Source organism: Trachurus japonicus, chromosome 3 (assembly GCF_045865225.1).
Source record: "Trachurus japonicus isolate A0001 chromosome 3, Traja_1.0".
In the NCBI taxonomy this organism is placed as follows: Eukaryota; Metazoa; Chordata; class Actinopteri; order Carangiformes; family Carangidae; genus Trachurus; species Trachurus japonicus.
In genome coordinates this window covers 33,605,590-33,626,587 of record NC_140909.1, presented here as the reverse complement: position 1 = coordinate 33,626,587, position 20,998 = coordinate 33,605,590, and the positions used below count along the sequence as shown (strand labels likewise).

The 20,998-nt window shown below is 40.2% G+C and overlaps 1 protein-coding gene across 1 annotated transcript in view; it reads right to left on the bottom strand.

Annotated features, from left to right (window-relative positions):
• The window catches only part of LOC146990254 (protein kinase C-binding protein NELL1-like), a 293,390-nt gene that overhangs the window by 79,778 nt on the left and 192,614 nt on the right, over positions 1 to 20,998 (bottom strand). Inside the window, exon 13 of the mRNA XM_085771287.1 lies at positions 9,862 to 9,987. Coding sequence (XP_085627413.1) covers positions 9,862 to 9,987 — 126 coding nt within the window. The remainder of the gene's footprint in view (positions 1 to 9,861; positions 9,988 to 20,998) is intronic.

Here is a 20,998-nt window from a genome sequence, read left to right as displayed (position 1 = left end):
TTTTGTGATCTAGATAATTATCCTGCGAGACAAATGTTGTCGGCAAATGTACGAGTATGAGAGAACTGTGGTGTTATGGTAGAGAACAAAATGAATGAAAACAAATTAATCAAACTAAATCAATTCAATTTGGCAACATATTTAACTTAGCAACATCTCACAATTAACAGAATATAATTTTTTTTGTGATTTTGCAAATTAGCTATTATAACATCACTGCAGGGAGACAAGTGTTGGCTTGTACTGCCTTGTTCTAATCTCCACCAGCTCCAACAAGCTCCTCTGTGATCACCATCCAGCTCGTCCTCTGTCCATCTGCAGACAGGAAGTGGACAGGTAGCGTGCTAGGAAAATGTGGGCTTTTTTCACTGAGAGCAGTTGCTTGCTACATCTGGAAGTGACAAGCTTTATAAGACTGATAAGAATAGTGAAAGAAAACCAAAACAAAAAGCTGTTCAAAGGCTTAGTGCTCAGGGGACTGGCACCAAATGGGTTTGGATTTGATATATTTTGGGTTTTATATTAAGAGCCACTGCTTATATAAAAACATAAGAGTATTTTACCACAGGTACAGATACCAGTTGTTTTATAAGAGTTGCACTGTGTTGGTTGTTTTGTGAGGGAGCTGCACAACATGCCGCTGCTATGACTATATCCAATATCAGACAAGAATCAGCAAAACCACTTTCCACATCCTCAATTCACTTCTTTTTGTCTTTTTCAAGTGGTAAAAAAACAGGTTTTATGATGTACTTTGATGCTTGAGTGCTTTAAAATATGTACCCACATTCGCAGGTAGTATGACCTTATTTATGAGTTTCATATCTGCCTAAGCAGTGATAGGGTGGACTTAACAGTTTCTAAATAAAGCTATAAGCTCATTGTAGCCATGACAAGAGGCAGAAGAAGCAGATGAAGCTGCACCAGAGTGCAGTGCACATGTGTTTTAGTCATAATGTTACTAATAACATGAAGCACTTAAGAAGTGGTTCTTAAGTCAGTGTTTCTCATTGTGCTGCAAATATATTGTTCATTTACATCCTAATTTGAAGCTGTTTCCTTATTGGCACGTTAGTTTCTGGTTAGCTTCACAGGATCATCACTATCCTCTCTGTACAGCAGCACAGAACCAGCAAGATAATGCAGTTCATCTACTATTCACAGCTTAAGGCAATAAAATATTCTCAGGCTGCAATTCAGATTAATGAAAGCATGTTCCATTAATGTGCTCTGTCAGTAAACATCCATCCCACAGCCACTGAGTGTTATTATTCCACATGTCTCCATGCGTATGGGAGCAGGAAGGCAGTGCATCAAAGAAGAAGGGGAAAAAAAAAAAAAAAAACGCCTGACGCAGGGACTCCAGATGGTTGTAGAGTCGGCTCACCAACAGGAAGAAACAGTCCTTACATCCAGCCTTTATGGAGGAAGCTAAATATAAACATCAGCGTCTCAGAGTCAGTTCCACCTGGATGAAAGTGGGGTCTAAGGGAAACTTGTCTGTTTCCTTCCCAAACTGTGTTTGATGGGCTTATTAAATTGAGCCTGCCCAACAGCATGACCTCCATTTTTGAAGAGTTAATGTATACAGGGAGGGTTGCCAAGGTTTCCAGGCTCGTCACACCTGAGCTGCACATTCATTATATGCATAATTGGAATTGGATTTGATTAAATTTTCATTAAACATATAATGTGTTTTGGGGAAGGGGAGGGGGGAGGGTGCGGCCTTTCCTAATGCTAGAATTTTGGAGAATATATGTAGCAGCTGATGCATTAAATTAATGGCAGCTTTTTCGGTCAGCCATGGGCCAAGCAGAGGTACTGTAAGAGCATATTGTCTATAACAGCACGCTGATAAGAGAGTCAAGTATTGATCAGCAGAGAGCAGATGAGGACTGAGGAGAAATACGTTAAAGGCTCAAAGTCAGCACCACGTAAACGAAGGAAAGCAAACAATTAAATGCGATCGATCGGATCAATACAGGTAAAGTATCCCTATGTGTTTACGTCAGCTAAAGGAACATTAAAGGGGCGACAGACTAGTTACAGCTTGATTAATGTGATTTTTAAATCAATATTGGTGATCAAAAGTAAAAAAACAAAACAAAAAAAAACAATCTAATTATTTATACTTTATTTGAATATGGAGGAATACTAAAGATGTAATGTATAGTCTCCTTTTTTAAAAACGTCAATAGCTAGAAGAGACACAAGTTCTCCCAATGACATCTCATATTGGTATTTTTGGTCCTTAACAACTGAAGAGACCATGTCTCCTGCATCACAGTGTGCCCTACAGCCGTCAGGTTTACACATCTAAGTTGTTTCTGTTGCCTTTTGGACGCGCAAGACTTTCTGCCTTTCAGCTGGTGAATTACAAAAAAGAGAGCTTTGGTGTTGTCAAACTCTGAACATACATCGTTGTGCACAGTGAAGGTCAAACATCCAACGACTCAACTGTTTTTTGAATGAGGGTGACTTTAAAAATGTATGATCCCTTAAACGAGCAGTGACAAATAATATATGTACCGGGGCAGGATCTTTTACAGCTGAGAGTTAACCTTGACTATCAGTTATGGCTGGTATAAATATTAGGACTACAATAGTGTTTGTTCAGTAAAACTGAAGTTTTTAGAGAGGTGTGGTGTCAACCTTTTCTCCTTTTGCCGACACTATTCTCAAATCCCTACAACACAGGAGACAAGTTAATGTTTTCATGTGAGAATACTGTGAAATAAAATAGTGAAAATTGCTTAAACTCATTAGAAATGGTAAAATAGGTTTATTTGAAATGAAAACAAGATATTGCTCCATCTAAAAAAAACTTACTGTCGGTGAGAAATTATTTGCAGAACAGCACAGCATAATTTTGATGACAAGATGTAATTATTAAAAAGAAATAGAAATAAAGGTATGATATCTACTGTAAATTATGTTCTCAGGTCGACCATAACAACAATCAGTGGACAGCTAATTACTGTAGCAACAGAAAGAACGAAAAAAGTCTGTGAATCAAAACAAAAATCGAGCTTCTCCTGTTTAGTCTTGAATGTTTAATTGTTCTCTCTGAATCAGAAAGTGTCTTGAGGAAGTGTTATTTGGCCTCTGTGTTGTTACAGTTGTCAAGGACCTCTGGACGTATACACTACGGTGCCTTGAGTTAATTAAGAGGAGTGAGCTGCAACTTGGCCGTCACTGAGCTCTCAAACTGATTAAATGCATCGTAAGTCTCAGTGTCTCCCAGTCATGTAGGGTGCAAAGCTATAGCTTCAAAAAGGTGAGGCGTTCACTCTAAAATGACTATGCTACAGTACACCACTGCACTTTATCTCCAGGCGTGAGCTGAACCCGCTGTTGGAGGTCGTTTACAGGACGGAGCTGAGAGGAAGGATGGACCTTAAACCTCTCATCCCTGCAGATTAATCTGTAACTGCACGTCTTATCAGCACCTGCTTAATGCAGAAAACAATTCCTCTAAAACCCACAGATCATAAGATAAGTACACAGTGGGAGTTGAACAAATTACCAGTGGCAGCAGCTATTATCCACCAACACATGATGTCAGGGATCATAATGACCTTCCACGGGGGAAAATCTCCCGGGTTCTGTCTGCTGCACCGCACCATAAAGACAGAGGGTAAATGCTGATATCACCTAAACTGGGCTCAACACGCTGATTGAACATATTGGTAACATTTGATGCCTATCTCTATAAGGCATAACCATACTTATGAGTTATAATGCAGTTATAGCACTGATAAACATCATAAATGATCAGAATGCTTTATAACAATAATCATACACTATAAAGCATTTCTATCATGACTTATAAGGTCAGGTATTAATAATATGTTATAATTGTTAGTAACTCGCTGACAATGACCACATCGATAATGCATTATAAATATAGTTATGTGTTATAATTTTCTTATAAACATGTATAACTACTTTAATGTGTATGCTTATTGTTATAAAGCATTATGATAATTTATGAGTGTTTATAATGATAGTTATATATGTTTATAAACCAATTATAACACATTATAACTATATGTATAGTGGATTATCGATGTGGGCATTATACCTAACCTTATAAGTTATGATAAAATGCTTTATAGTGTGTTCTGATTATTGTTAAAAAGCATTATGATAATTTGTGTTTATAACTATAGTTATACAGTGCTATAACTGCATTACAAGTATGGTTATAATGTGTTATAGAGATAGGGGTGTGGTAAAATATTCACTTTCATATATCCTTAACTACTTGATGTTTTATGGATTCAGATAAGGTAGTGTGACAATTACCTCTGATATAAAGTGTTTTATTTTATTTTATTATCAAGCTTGAGCACTGATGGCACTCTTCACAAACATCTTAAACTTCCTAAAATGAAAGTGTGGACCTGGATTAACCAAACCAGATAAAAGCAGCAAAGTTCCCTAAAGCACCAGAACAGCAGCAGACTGGCTGATTATATTGCAACTGTTACACATTAACTGACAAGTGCATTAAGTTTTAGCTTTATAATCTTTGTCATTTTTATTTCATGTTCTATTTGTAAATCATTGCGTTTCATCAAATTGCTACACTCAAAATCCAGGATCGGATCCACAGAGAGATGTGATATACCAATGATGATAAAAGAAAAATAATTAATAAAATAGTCATCATGAATGCTTGCAGCCATGATACTCAGTGAAAATATGATATTGTGACAGCCCTAATTCCAGTACAGAGAACCTGTGCACACTGCAAGCAGGAGGAGACGTGGGTTAACAGAGGTCCAGCAGCTATTTTCAGCTCCACAGCCCAATAGGTGGTTAATCTGGCCATGGAAATGGAATGGCACCACCTCCTCACACAGGCTGATCGACATTGATCCCTGGGAAATGCAGTGTTGGGCTGAGCACCAGGGATCAGGGCAAAAACAATGTGCATCATCTGCACACAATCACAAATCAAACGTCCTTCAAATGTTATTCACAGATAAAGTCTGCCTGGACTAACTGTGAGTTATGAACTGATGTGTGGACTGCATTAACATGTGTGTCTAGATACACATTTCAGAAAGTGTGAAACAGACAATCACGCTTTCTGCCACCTCTCTCCCATGAGTCCACCCCTTGTTTCCCCTGTTGAGCTGCTTGCCTGCTTCCATAGAGGTGAAATCAAGTGGAACCACAATTATCGCAGCTTCCCATTGTTTACATGGCACTGTCTTCACAAAGGACAGGCTCTCCGGTGGCATGGAGGAGAAAGGGAGAGAGGGATGAGGCTGAAAGTGTCCAAAGACAGAGGTGATACATGATGAGCCGTGCTATAGGTGACAGCCTCTTCCTGTGAGGAAGGAGCTGCTCACGTTGTAATGCTGAGATTAAATTTGGAGAGTATAAGGTGCCTACGGTGATGTGAGGTAAATTTGTGGGTGGATGAACCAAGACCAAGAGCTGCCTGATCTCCATAGAGACAAACACAGAGCACATATAGGCACACTTAGCCCTAAGTGAAACACATTACTGCCATCGCTTACTACCATCAAACACATTTCTCCTGCAGTCCATGTGTTTTATCTCATTTCCGCTTGAGGACAGGTACTGCTATGTCCCCCATTAAACAGCTAGAGCCTGCATGCAACTTGTGTTCAGAAGGAAGTGAAAGAAAACACATCAAATCTGTCTAAAGTTGTAAAAGAGTTGTTGTACACAAATAGCAGAGGTTTGAACAGACTGACAGGAGCTCTAGAGCAATAGAAAGTTCAGTTTACAGTTTTTAGATGTAAGGTAACTTTATACTACTGCACCATTTCAGACAACATAGAATTAGTGGAATAAAGTGCAATGCATTGTGTGTGGGGTAATACGTAATGTTTAAGCTCTTCTTTTCTTTTTGGTTTTGTAAATCACTTGTGTGTTGAAACGTCACTGGTTGTAGTCCATTCCTGAGCTGCAAACTTGCAAGAGTAGGTGTTTAAAGGGATAGTTCAACGTTTTGGCATATTGGCCCATTGCCATAATCCACAAGCTATTTTTAGAAAGGTGGAGCAGAGCCGTGAGCTGCTCAGAGCTATGCTACGGAGGCTAATGGGATTTTTTGGTTTTCCTCATCAAACTCATGGACAAGTTGTGACCTGCACATTCACCAGGCTATGAGATAATAACGGAACATTACGAGTTGTTTTCGAGGCAAATTCATGCAAAACCGCTGATGCACGTTCCTGTGGGGGGCAGTTTTTTGGCAAGCAGTCTCTGCATTTGCCTCGAAGACAACACGGTCTCGTAGCGTTCCATTATTATCTCATAGTGTGGTGAATGTTCAGGCTACATTTTTTATCTCTATTTATATCCCCAGTAATAATAACCCATTAATGCAGTGGTTCTCAACTGGTGGGTCGGGACCCGTTCTGGATGGGTCGCGGACAGCTTGTCAAAAAAGTAAATAATATTTAATGCACATCTGATGTTGGACATGTCTTTTATTTTGAAAAATAACTTATTTTGAAAGGCACACGAGACACGTGAACACATGCAGTTGTAATGGTCCTCCTCAGTTTCTTATTATTTTCTCCATTTGCTCTGAATGCAAAGATATCAGTTTCTTATTAATGTGGCCTGAATGCAGTGAAAATACCTTGTTTTGTGGGTCTTTATTTTGTGCAATTTGATATTTATTCACTTTTGTGAATTTGCTCTGAATGCAGAGATACATTAGAAGTCAAATATATCATTTTGTTGGTCTCCATTTTGTGCAGTTTGATATTTTTTTTATTCACTTCCGTACATGCAGTTGTCATGGTCCTCCTCAGTTTCATTCATGTGCCCTGAAATGCACTTTGCTCAATAAAGAGCAAAATGAGTTTTTAAAGGCTTTAAAAAAAATTCTTCGTTTGAATTCTATAAAAGTGGGTCGCGACTTAATGACCATGGGAAAATGTGGGTCCCAGAGTGAGACTAGTTGAAAACCCCTGCTTTAATGCAACAGTCTGCAGAGAGAGGTGTTTTCACAAAACTGTGAAGCTAAACGTCTTCTGAGAGTTGTGGTACTCTTTCTCTGGTGCTGAACATGGTTTCTTGCTGGCAGCTAGTGGTGGTGACTTTTGCTTGACAAGAGCTTAGTCCATCGTAGTGTTAACAAAAACAATATGGTCCGTCTGTTCTGGGAACTGTAACCTTTACTTGTATGATGCATATTAGACAGAGAACTCAGTGTCCAACTGTATGTTGATTTCTACAGATCACTATGAGTGGTATTCTCCATATAGATGATCCTGGATATTAATTTCTGTCCTCCCTGCTACCATGGTACCACTGTTTTACTATGTAATTCAGAAAAGCCACTGAACTTTCCCAATAAATGTTCTTCTAGCTTTTCACTTAATGCTCTTCGATCTTGCAATTTTCTTTGTTTACTGTACTCACAAAATGTTTTTTTACAATGACTGTGTGTGTCCTGCTTAATGCAGTGACAACAATATAATTACCAAAAGCCTTTCCAGATTCACAGACACAATACAGAATAAACACAGATTTGAGCACAACGCACCAATTACAGGAGCTAATGGGCAATCGTGTTAGCGTGGTGAAATACGAGCAGTCACCTCCCTGCACCGCAGACACTAGCTCTGGTTTACATTCACGCAGGAGGATGTGAAACCTGCAGAAAGAAGCTGAAGAAGAAGCAGCAAGAGGGAAAGAAGGAAACCCTGAGGATTTATCTCTCCCAACAGATGTAGAGAGTGCTCCTTGGGCTCCCAGAAAGCAGCCAGGACAGTTTACAAGCTGCAAAATAGATTGATTGTCCATGGATCCCTGTCCCCGCGTGGCTGCCAACTCTGAGCTAATTAAAGAACACTTCTCCAGAGGAACAGTGAGCAGCAACCAAGCACATCCTATTCACACCCCGGAAAGCATGCTGCTTTAAACCCCTTTAAAAAAGTGTAAGGCAGCTACACCAGAACAGGTGTCACAGAATTGTATGTTGAGAAACAGCTCGAGATCCACAGACATAAACTCTGGCAGAAAATTTGTGTTATGTTGTTAAAAGTAGGTAAATATGTTGGTGAAATTCCTTCCATATTTTTCCCTGACATTTAGCTCTGAGAAGGTCAGCGATGTGAAGGAAAGACGATCCTTTTCATCAGAAAATCTGTGGTAGACAAGCCTTTAAAAAAAGCCTGAATGGCTGCAATCACCCATCCTTGTTCAATTGCACACTGATTCTCCCAACCTTTAAAAAGACAGATGCAGGGGCTTTCTCCAATCAGTTTGCATTCACTTCTTCTCTGCACACTTTAATTTCAGATAACAAAAGATACAGTGTCACAGCCGCAGAGCCGTGTGGCCCACAGCTGATGGAGGCTAACATTTTCCAACTGATTTAGGAGTCGCTGGGCAAACGTTACTTATTATCTCTCCATAGCTGTAATTATTCTCATTCAGATTCAGATATATGCATATATATAGCATGCTTTATTCTAATTTAAACTCAACTAGCTCACAACTTTAATATTGTGATACTGATATTGATCATAATGATTGATATTCGGTGATGATCATACCAGACAGCACATGTAAGGACTTCATCAGGGTCAGTGATATAATCTCTGTTGCAGTACAGGTTAAAGACCCTTATTTAAAATGAAGATCTTCAGGATTGCCACTTTAAATAGTTTTGCAATACAACACTAACATGAATGTGAGGATAAAGTGGCTATAACCACCTATAAAGATATTCACTTCTGGAGACATTTTCTGGCTCACTAGCCACTGGGAAAACTGCCCTACTGGCTCCGGCACAATCCCACTGGATCATCCATCTTCCACTTCAGCACATTTATTTTAGTACTGCATATTTTCTTCAACATCTGAAGAAATGGTGAAAATTAAACCATCTAAGCCTGTTGTACTTTTAAAGCGCAGGTTTGCTGTCAAGTTGCCCAAACTGGATACCCACAACAAGTGCAAAACTGGTGCCACAAAGTTAGTCGGACATTCACAGGGTCAGATTCTAAAGAGGGCCTACTTCCTGTTATACATCTCAGTAATACTTTATTTGACGCCTATCTCTATAACACATGAGTTATAATGCAGTTATAGCACTGTATAACTACAGTTAAAAACACCTATAAATGATCATAATGCTTTATAACAATAATCATAACACACTATAGAGCATTTTATCATGACTTATAAGGTCAGGTATTATAATATGTTACAATTGTTAGTAACTCGCTGACAATGCCGATATTGATAATGCATTATAAATATAGTTATAATGTGGTATAATTGGCTTATAAACGTGTATAACTATCATTATAAACACTCATAAATTACCATAAGGCTTTACTGTATATCAATAAGCATAACACATTATACAGAGTAGAGCATTATAACTCTATTATAATACTTGATTTATTGTTATAAAGTCTTATGATAATTTATGAGTGTTTATAATGATAGTTATACATTTTAAAACATTATACCTACCGGTATATTTATAATGCATTATCGATGTGGGCATTGTCAGCGAGTTACAAACAATTATAACATATTATAATACCTGACCTTATAAGTCATGATAAAATGCTTTATAGTGTGTTATGATTATTGTTATAAAGCATTATGATCATTTATGAGTGTTTATTATAACTACAGTTATAAAGTGCTATAACTGCATTATAACTCATTATAAGTATGAGATGTCAAATAAATAGGTGTCAAATAAATTGTTACCTAAATCTGAAACACCTACTAGCCTAAAAGCAAAAATAAACAATCTATTACTAATCAGTTTGGGCAGCTATGTGTGAGCTATTATCTAATGAGATGTGATGATTCAGATAATGGGTGTTTAGACTTTACCGGTGCAGGAGTATTCGTCCACTCTGATGAAGCCTGGCAGACAGTCACAGCGATGGCTACCGGGCAGGTTGACACACACTGTGTTGGACTGGCAGTAATGCATCTGGGTTGCACACTCATCAATATCTGTGGACAGAAGGAACACAAACAGTGGATTAATAATAGTTCTGATAGCTCTCACACTCAGGAGGACACGGAGACTCCTAAGGCCACTGATGCAGCGGGTGGCTGAAGCTCGTTGAACTGCTTCAACACAGCTGCTTTAACCACATTAGAAAAGCACAGTTTCAGAGCATTGCCTTGTTGCTTACAGCTGTTAATTAGAGTGGTACCCGTCCAAAAAAAATGAAACAATGGTCACCCATCGATTTCACGGACAACATTTTCACTACTTTGTTGTTCAGGTAGAGGAAGAAAATGAAGAGTTCATTTGCAAAAGCGGATAAGTGCCATTTTGAAAAAATTCTAGAATCTTCATTTTTTATTTTTTATTTACATAAGTATCTGCTTTTGCAAATGAACTCTTCATTTTCTGCAGATAAGTGCCATTTTGAAAAAAATGAGCTGAGGCTTTGTAATTATTCTTTGCATAGTGTTGTTTTCAATAAAACTTTATTTTTTTGAGATATGTCTGTTTTGTTACATCTCAAAGTCACTCAACTTTGGTTTGACTGATATCACCTTATGTAAATAAAAAATAAAAAATGAAGATTCTAGAATTTTTTAAAAACGGAGTTATCTGCTTTTGCAAATGAACTCTTCAAATGTTGAAAGAAAGAAAGAAAAGACAAGATAGAAAACAAGAAAGGAAAAAACGCAAAGGAAAGAGAAGGATAAATGCGATGGAATAAGGACACACAAACTTGAGAGGAAAGAGGAGGAGGGAGAGCAGCATTTTCTCCTGACATCCATAATGCTCCACTAATATCATGATATATTACAGCCTCTCTTCATACACAGAATCCCTCTCTTCCTAATGTAGCTTGAAAGACATTGTGTGAGCATTAAAACACAGAGCTCAGCGAGGCATTAGCCGAGCAGGATGACTGCTGATGAAATGGGATCGGAAACCCACGAGAGAGAGAGCAGAATGGTCTAAATTTGTGTATGTGTGAGTGTGCATGTGCATGTGTGTGCACGTGCATATACAATAAAGTGTATTTATGAGGAATACAGCAGCAGAGAGCTGGTTTCCTCAGGCTAACAGGCCTCTCCACCACTTAAGGGACTGTGTATGCAACACTTAAGGGAAAGCGAGAGTGAGGAGAGTATTTCCATATCCTCTCCTTGGATAAATACATTCCTGCTTTGAGGTTTTCAGCTCACACTTTCCCCTTACAACAGAATGAATTTGTATGAAGTATGTAATTGACTTACATGCAACACCCAGAGGTTTTTTCTTGGTAAATTTCATCCTTGGAGAGTGTACAGTAGGAGTGTTGAATTGCACAATCAAAGAGAGACGGATCGTGTATTCAGGCATACAAAGCTTTGCCGGCCTTCAGCATAAAAAGCATTGATCTGCTACATCAAAAACATGAAACTTATTCAAGTGCTTTGAGGTCGCGGAATGGTACCTGAATCCAATCTCTATCTTGTCCTGAAGCATAACTCCACCCTGAGAGCTGCTCATTTGATTATGCTTTATTGGTGGAAGGTGCCGAGACATTGCTTAAACCTGAGGACGGCTGGCCTGTGAAGTCGCCAACACACACACAGCCTCAATAATTCAAAGCGGCGCGCTGCTTTTGTCAGCTTCTATTTACAGTGGGAAAAGCATCTACGTACTGTCAAGTCTGGAGACACGACGAGGCTTTCCGGACTCTGTTGTTTCCGTGGTTCTGTGTCTCTTGGGTTTGTAACTGTATTTGTGTGCGTGCATGTGTGAATGTGCGTCTGTGTGTGGCGGTAGGTGGGTTGGTGCATGTTTGCCCTCTGCAGCCTCCTCTGGGAGAGTCGTAGCAGGTGAGGTCTGCTGACAGAACTGGAACTGTCATTTCACACAGGGGGGAATTCATTTTTCTGGATTTGCTGGTGTCTCTCTCTCTCTCTCTCTCTCTGTCTCTGCTACTCTCTCTCTCCTCCCTAGACCTCATCCTCTCCCTCCACCCTTCTGAGCTCACTTTCTTCATCTCTCTGCTGCTTTATTCATGCTGTGATGTAGGTCAGGGCTGTTGGTGGTGGTGGGATAGCTAAAAATAAGGCAGGATAGGACTGTGTCTGTGCATATGTGTGTGTGTGTGTGTGTGTGTGTGTGTATTGTGTGTTTGCAGCAGCTCATCCCTTCATGTGCATTTGTGTGTTTAAGGGAAGGAGACTGTGCATTTGGATATTGAGAGTTGGGATGCTGTGAGGCTGTGCGGCTGTGAGGAAGAAGCTTCATATTCATTTCTATGTGTGCTGACTGAGACACCAGACATTTCTTTATTCTAATGAACCCAGATTTTTTGTGCACCGGTGAAAGTTGTGCAGGACCTCAGCCACTGCAGCTGACCAGCCACTTTCAGTAGCTCAGTTTGTGGTCTGAAGGGAGAGAGAGTTTGAAAATACATACTGTACTGAGATAAACTCAAACTATTCACCATCTTCCTATCTCTCCTTAAAATAAAGAAACTTTAGGAGGACAAAGAGAGGAGTGCATTTGTGTGCACGCTCACACTCTTATAAAAGGTTCCCTGAGGTTTACAAAATCTGAATTGTTGATCAATTTTTCTTTCTAGGTTTGCAGACTGTAACTCGGTCCATTTACAAAATACCTCATAGACACAGTTCTGTGAAATGTGGTCAGTTGGATCGAACTGCGTTTGGAAATGGAACAATTGATTTGATTGTAGAGTCTGATCTGAGATATTTGCTTTAAAAAACAGAGCACTGCTTTAAGTTAAGATGAAAATAAGAAAAGTTTGCAGAGAAACTACTTCCAATTATTAAATGTCAATGCAGTGAGCAAGAAACTCAGTTTATCTTAGAAATGATGTGTGTGTGGTTGCAGAACTCTAATATTGATGAGTGTTCAGAGTTGTTCTTTTTGACTGCAGTTTATTCCTCATTTTAACTTCCTAATTATAAATACATATATTCAGAGTTTTTTAGTCTACCCTTCCTTTAGTGTTTTTGTTTTTCCACTGTATTTTATAAATTGTTCTGTCTGTCTCTGGCTTCTATGGTAAATTTGTTGTGTTTACAGCTTTGTCATGGATGGAAGCTTGTGGCAATATTGATTATGTTGCATGCAGGCTAACAGCTCACTTGTGTCTTGGAGTTAGATTTTTTTTTTTATGAAAAATATTTGCATATTCATAGATTGTGGCTTTTCCTAAAGAGAGGGAGGAAATATATGTAATTTAAAGACAAGATAACACAGACCTTGTTGTGGTGGAAAACAAAACAAAACATACAATATTCAACACAGCAGCATTTTCGTCCTAAAAAAAGGTGCAATCTGTATCACAATGAAATAGAAAATCAACTGTTAGCTGCGAAAACCACCAGATGCAGACACTACCATTTAAAACTGCTAACTAAACACCTCACAGGCAGACAGCTGATAAATGATACAATTTAAAGATGCTCCCGGAATGCCTCACATTCATGCTATCAGCAGAAACTATAGCCACAACACACATCATCACGGGCTCCGCTCAGGGTGGAGCCGGGAGCGACAGTAAGGCACTGTATGATGTTTAAGAGGGTTTATCGTTGTCATAGCAAAAGATCCCATGAGAGGTTATCAGGGGCCTCTCTGTCTTGGAGGGGCCCCAAGCATTTGTCATATTTTGTGACTCTTAATATGAGGGACTAGATTTAGTATTTGCAGGGATCTAAGCACTGAAACAAAGATGCTGTAACACTCACTTCCCCTCCTCAACTGACCTGAGCAGTAACAACACCTTGTCATTTTTTTTTTTTTAAGTATTTTTTTGGCTTTTTGCCTTTATTCGATAGTCCACAGTATAGATAGACAGGAAAGGGGGAGGCAGAGAGAGGGGGAATGACATGCAGGAAGGGTCTGCCCGACGCGGGATTCGAACCGGGGACGCCTGCGTTGAGGACTGTAGCCTCTACATGGGGCGGCCGCTCTACCCACTGCGCCACGCACCGCCCCACACCTTGTCATTTCTGTTAACACAAATCACTTCCTGTGTGCGAGGTAAGAAGCAAGCGATTTTAAGTAAAGTGTTGGCGCTTTTTTCTTTCTTTTTTTTCAGAAATGACCACAGCTGCTTCCTTCAAAGCGTCATCTCTCCTCGTGGGTGAATCTCTACTCCGTCTCAGCAGATGTCTCCTTCACAGACTGAAACACATGTACACAGCAATCAGCATTCCCCTCGTCTCTGACCCCTCTCTCGCTCTCTCTATCTCTATTTTCATGTACCCAAAAGTTAATCTCACCCAGCAATTACACACCATGATAATTGAGGCTTGCACAGTGCAACGCTTTCAGCATACAGGCATGCGCGCGCACACACACACACACACACTGTACTGACTGTGTTGAAAGAGAATTGGATATTTCATTTATTTTCTCTAATGCATTTGGTGTAAACAGCTAATCAGCCCTTTTTTCCCTCACTGAACTTCACTGAAAGAGTAAACAAGTGAAACAGAGTCAGTGAGGAAAAAATATTTTTCCAGTAATAGGCATTTTAATATAAACTGTCATGTCTATATAGAAGCTGCAACCACTGCGTTGTTTGTAAAGAAATAAAAATGTATGACACAAAATAGCACAGTGACAGACTGAGTTATGTTGATGATACAGCAAACCAAAGTTGCGCATTACTGGGTTACAGCGTTGTATGTGCAAGGATTTTCACATCCTGTTTTGTTGTAGCCTTATAGGCTAAAACAAACAAGACATTTTCATCTGCTTAAAGGTACATTGTGTAGGAATTACTCCCATCTAGCGTTGCGGTTGTATATCACAAGCAACTCAATCGTATTTTTCATGCTGCATTCACGTGAAATTGGGCAGATGGCAGATGGACGACAGCCGCTGCACATAACGGCATAAACAAGCCTCTATGTAAACAAGTGGTCCGTCAGCACGAGGCAAAACAATATGACAATATGTTGTCATGGCGATGTCGTATTGTTTACCTGACCCACGTTTTACCGGCTTTCTCTGGACTTCTGTGACTAAAATGACATCTGGTTTGTTACTGACGGCCGTTTTTCCGACTGCACCTGATGCAGCATCAGATGCCATCTTGACCTGAGCCGACAGCTCCAGTGTCTCCGGTGAGTTTCCGTGGTTTCCTACCGTCACGCTGCCACTGAACGTAAAAACATGGCGACATGGCAGCCAACTTACCCGCTCCATGTATACGTATATGAATGATATGAACGGCAAATTCAGAGCTAACCGGAACACTTCAGTTTGTTGATGGGGGGGGATTACTGATTAATGAAAAACATACTTTTGAACCAAATAATCGACTTTCGTGAATAGATAACAGGAGAAGTTAGACAAAGTCCCTTTAAGCTAAGCTCTGTCCACCTCTAAGAACTGATCTGCCGTGTAATATAATGTGTTGTAGTTGCACTTGTATGTAGTAATAAGGTTGCTATAACATGTTTCTGTGGTTGGGTCCACAGTAGCATGTCCCTCAGCTGTTGTACCAACACTCCTGGATAACTACATCACGCACACAACTCTTCGTCCAATAACCCAAACTTTCACCCTCAGCAAAAACACTGACGCCATTCTACATCACGTTAGAAATTATCCTCTATAATGCAAATTGTAGTTGATAGAATTTCAAAGTCTATCTCTAACAGTGTTACAATTTGTCCACACAGTAGGTTAGAGCATCGACGGTCTCAGACTCCCATTTGTGTGCAGTGTCCTACGGGTACTAATGGAAGAGACTGATGTTTCCTTGATGAGGCCATGACAGCGCTGACCCTCATCTGCTTCCGTCTCCATATAAATCCAAACACACTCTGCGTCAGTGACTTTCATCAGATGATCTCACATTCACTCCAACACCTCCATCGCCACGGGAACCTGTCTCTCTGCAAATACAGCAAAACCTAAGATCTTATCAAGGTTTTGATGGCATTACAATGCATGAACACCTCAGTGATTTATTAACACCCAGACTGCCTGCTAACTTGTGAAGTACGTATGAACCTTAATCTAAAGGACTCACGTTATCGTTCTGCTTTAGTGGTTTTTAGTTTAAAAACTTCTGCTTCTTTGGCAACGTGAGTTTTTATTCTTCTTCTTCGTTGAATCTGGGGACACATTTCTCTTTGTGTGTGTCAGAGGATTGACAGGCAGCAGAGCATAGCGTAATGCAAAACTCTCACTCCGCATAGTTAAAAGATGATAAAAGAAAAAAGTTTCCTCTCATTTCCGTGATGGACTTTTATCCCTGTGTGGATGATGTTTTTCATAGTGTATAAGAATGAACGTCAGGAAAATGGCAGCCTCCGAAGGAGGGAATTAATCGGAGCCAGCAATTACACACCCTGATAATTGAGTTTCATACAAAGCATTGCTTTCAACAACTTAGACTTATGAAGTAGGGACATGAGCTAGGATATTTCCCACTATGCTACGCGGCAGTGGGACCTTGGACTGCTGGCACAAACTTGAAAAGAAAGTGCAATATCATCATGTAATAAGAAGTGAGCGCTGGTGGGAACCAAATGATTTTCATGATGGGGGTTTTTTATCTCCACTATTAGGGCGTGCACAGGCCTCAGAGGCGGAACTCAGTGACAACACGGCTGTTATCTTTTTGTGCTGCGAACAAATCAAAAACAAAAACAACAATCAACATGCAGCACAGCACTACACCCCTCTCAAATGTTGCGTGTCCGCTCTTAGAGCCATAGGAGAAAAAGAACTACTGATGCATTTAATTAGAGGGCCCTTTAGAGAGCGGCAGCACTTATCACCATTGTTGTCCTTCCAGAAGACGCATACAGAGCAGGAAGTGCTCAGGTTGTGCAGATTACAGCCTGCTAAGGAACGTGACGTGCACATCGCCTTGCAGAGAAACTGAGCGACGGTGTGGTTCTCTATCAGGAGAAAGAAACAGCGTGAGTGAGGTGGTTTGATCCATCCGTCACTCTGCGGCTCCAACGAGAAGCTGCCACTCACCGAGCTGCACACTGACAAGACTTTCAGACAGACACTCGGAAGACTGAGGCTGTGGCAGACTCCTTCTGTCAGACAGAGCGGAACAGTTTACCTAGATGACAGGTGCTCTGTGTGTGTGTGCAGGATGTTCACACACAGGTGTACTTACTGCAAAGTCTGAGTGCCCACTAACTCAAACAAATCCATATATTAGGCAGGAGGAGGCGGCAGCGTCTGTTTTTCATTCCTCACAGTTTATCAAATCAACCATTCAGCTGATGTTTAATTAAATTCCTAGAAGAAAACTGAATTTGTGAGATATATATCACAAAGGAAACATACAGTCCTTTGTCTCTGATGTTCTATAAAGGAATGTTATCAGCATGGAGGAATGAGTCTGCACAGCAATCAAACTCATCTCATCCAGACAAATTTACAAAGCAACATACTGCAGAACATTTTCACACACTTCCTCTGAGGTTTATCCTCCTCCATCAAAAAAAAAAATAAAGAAAAATAAAAATAACTCTGGAACGAAAAACAGAATGACTATCTTCACCTGCTCGGCACAGGATACAGTGCACAGCACGCTCCTCTCCTGAGGTGACCGACCGGTCAATGTGCACTGTCATTTGGGGGAGAACAGTCTCATCTCCAGGAGCTCTTTGATCATTTACCACTGCAGCATTTTGAAATATGTTACAATTCTGACATTTTATCCTATAGGACGACATTTTATAAACATTATTTTTGCTGCTGCTAGTTTGTTTGAAGGTATAGATGACTAAATAACAAATACACATTTTGTTGGACAGTTGAACGACTTTGCTGCCTTTATAATAGGCTCTGTGCATGTGGTCTGTTAAAAATTTTGTAACAGGTTAATTGCACTTGCAACTTGTTTTGTTTTTTGTCTACTTGAAAAGTGTGTTCACGCTGGTGTTCGTGTTTGTTCTTGTTCAATTGTTGTTGCACATTTTTTCCCCATTTGGTTGCGTGTCTTTGTATTTCCTGCTTTGCTTGTATTTTAGCAGGACACAATAACAAAATAATTAGTTTAACAGAATATTTAATAATACATGATAATTTCTTGTTTACCAAATCATCGGAATATCTGAAAGTATAGTTGTGTGACTGCTGTCTGGAGCCTTACTTACCCCACAATGTTCCTGAAGCTTGTTAGCAAACATCCCGGCACACAGGCTGGGATGCACATATGGGGGGTCCTCTAGCAGGAACATGCCAGCACGCACGCGCATGCACACGCACACCCGCACACACACACAGAGTTGTTCCAGTGACAGGCTGATAATCAGGAAGCTGTGGAGATGCCGATGTGTTTGGAGAGATGCGCTGCGGAGCTAAGAGGCAAACACAGATGCTGACAGAGGAAAACAGTGACAAAAGCTGCCAGCAGCAGCAGGGCTGAGCTGGGGGTACTCATAATTTATTTGTGCTTTTTCCTGTTTTCGGGGCACAAATACCATGTGAGTCCTGTGTGTACCAATAGTTGTTAGCAGAAAAACACAGCATGTGTGATTAGCTCGGAGAAATGAATATATGCTTCTACTCATGGGCAGAGGAAGATGCTGCTGCCTCAGTCTTCCTCAGGCCTTAAACCTCGACCCACACCGGATCTGCCTGTGACTGGCTCAGAAACACTCTAGGCTCATTCCTGTTCCAAAATTCATTACCATCAGAACTAAATAGGTTGAAGATGAAGATGAAGATGCCCTGAAACAGCTCTCTGAAAGCCATTCAGTTACACACGATTAGACGTGTCCTGTAAAAACACACTGGTATGGAGGGACTTGTCGTGGATATTGATTGACATCTACAGTTGCCAATAGCATGGAGTGTACATCAAACATCAATGTGGGATTTCCTGTCACTGACTGACATCTCAATATGGAATACAACCAAAATAATAGCCTGAATCCCTGCCGATCTCATGGATGAGTCTGGATGGGATGAAACGGAGGAAGATGATGATATGTGGATATCGATGGAAACGTTTCTGGGCTGAGACTGTATGTTTGAGCCAATAGCTGAAGGCAGCAGTGATGCTAGCAGGTGAGAGACACAGGCTCATCTCTCGACGGAGCTGATGCTTCGCCGTGGTGTTAACCAACAGTGTACAATGAAGGGACCGCATTGTTCGCAAAGTTTCAGGGAGTTCACACAACCGAAAATACCGCGTCAGCTCACACTCTTAAACTTGGCAGCAGGTGAACCGAACCTACTGCCAGGTAGGTTGCCATGGTGACTGGCAGAATTTATAATTGGAGGAGGAATGGGAACATCCAATAAACTGATTTTAATTGGATGTACTGTAAAGTTAGGACCGCCCAAGAGCGCAGGATGAGTCATCAAACATCTTTTACAGGAAGAGAACATTTTTGACGTAGAACTGGTACAAAGAAAATATTTTTTGACATGAATTTAGTTTATATATCAAGAGATAAATAACAATTTGATTGCACTTGGGAAAATACATTTTTCATTTCATAGGGTCTGTAATGCTTCCCAGGATGACCTAAATGATTCATGAGTGTTTTCTGATCCGGCACCTTTTGTGAAAAACAACATTAACTGTTGGTAAGTATGATGTAATACTACTTTCACTTTCGCCTCTGAGAGATGAGTCATTATTCACACAAGAGGTTGCTTGCCAAGAAACACAGTTGGTGTTATGGACTTGGACACAAGCTTTTGCTAAGGCACTGTCGTGCCTGATTTATACTTTATATTCTTAGGGTTGTCTAAAACATACACATCTATACAAATCCTGACAAAGTGTGCACTGTGGCATAGCACTAATATTACAGCCACTGGTCAAAACAGAGATCACATCATGAAATAAACAGGATGACCAATCTATCAACTAACAAGCCCAAGTCAATACCAGTGTAAACAATTCGTATAAAAAAAGCAATGTATCCCAGCTACACAACTGGTGTATTTGAGGGGACAAAGTACATCAGTTTAACATAAGGCAGATTTGATCCAGACCTTTATGGACACATTCACCACTTTGCAAAGGTCTGGCATTAGAATTTGTTGTGCACTTGTTTACTGTCCATTCCCTTGGAGCAGATTCCCAGCAGATAACAGCCAACAGATAACTACGGAGATATTTGTTACACAGGCATAATCTGCATCTGAATCAAAGAGTGGTCAGAACCTACTGGACAGGATGACTCCCTAGGAATTTGAATACAGAAATCAGCGATTTTGGCTCAATGTTAAACCTCAGTGCTTCGACACTGAGCCTGATCCTCTAGCAGTACAGTATGTCTCTGAACAGCTTACAGTACAAGTGGTTGAAACATGCTGCTGCCAAGTGCCTCAGACCAGGTCACCAAGATGCTCTCCTCTGAAAACAATCCTGATATCTTTATTCTGCCTTTCCATCAAATTTTTTGATGTGATGGGGAAACACTCAATGACCTGCATGCTTGGGCACATGTCAATATTACAACTACTGCAGCGGTAACACACAGATTTGAGGTCCACTGGCAAAACATGCTTTTGCTCTTGCAGCTAGTGAACAGGATGCAGATTTTTTAACAGCAGCTTCAGACATTTTTGTTTTAACTCATTGGTCTTTTCTGTCTTGGTTTTGTCTTCGTCTTTTTTTTCACTTGTTAAATACATTTTACTCTATGATTAAAAGCATTGCGTCGAAAACATTACTATTCCTTCGAAAATTTAATTTTCCCTCTGGTGGTGGTTGTTTTTCAATTGCCAGTGGGATCCTGAGCTCCTAATCACCAAATCATCTGTGCCTGTACGGCCTTGATGTATAAATAGGCTACTAGTTTGACAGGTCAAAGTTTTGGATGATTTTCAAAGTGTTAGTCTAACAAAGACACATCAAAAGCTTGTCCACCACAAGGAAGTAGTAAAGTGACTGTAAACATTGGCTAGCTAACACAGACACATTGTTTTAACTCCTCAACACTGATTAAACACAGGCTGATATTATCAGAGCCATAAACTAAGCTTATCAAATCTAAACCATCTCAGCGGTCTGCCTTGATG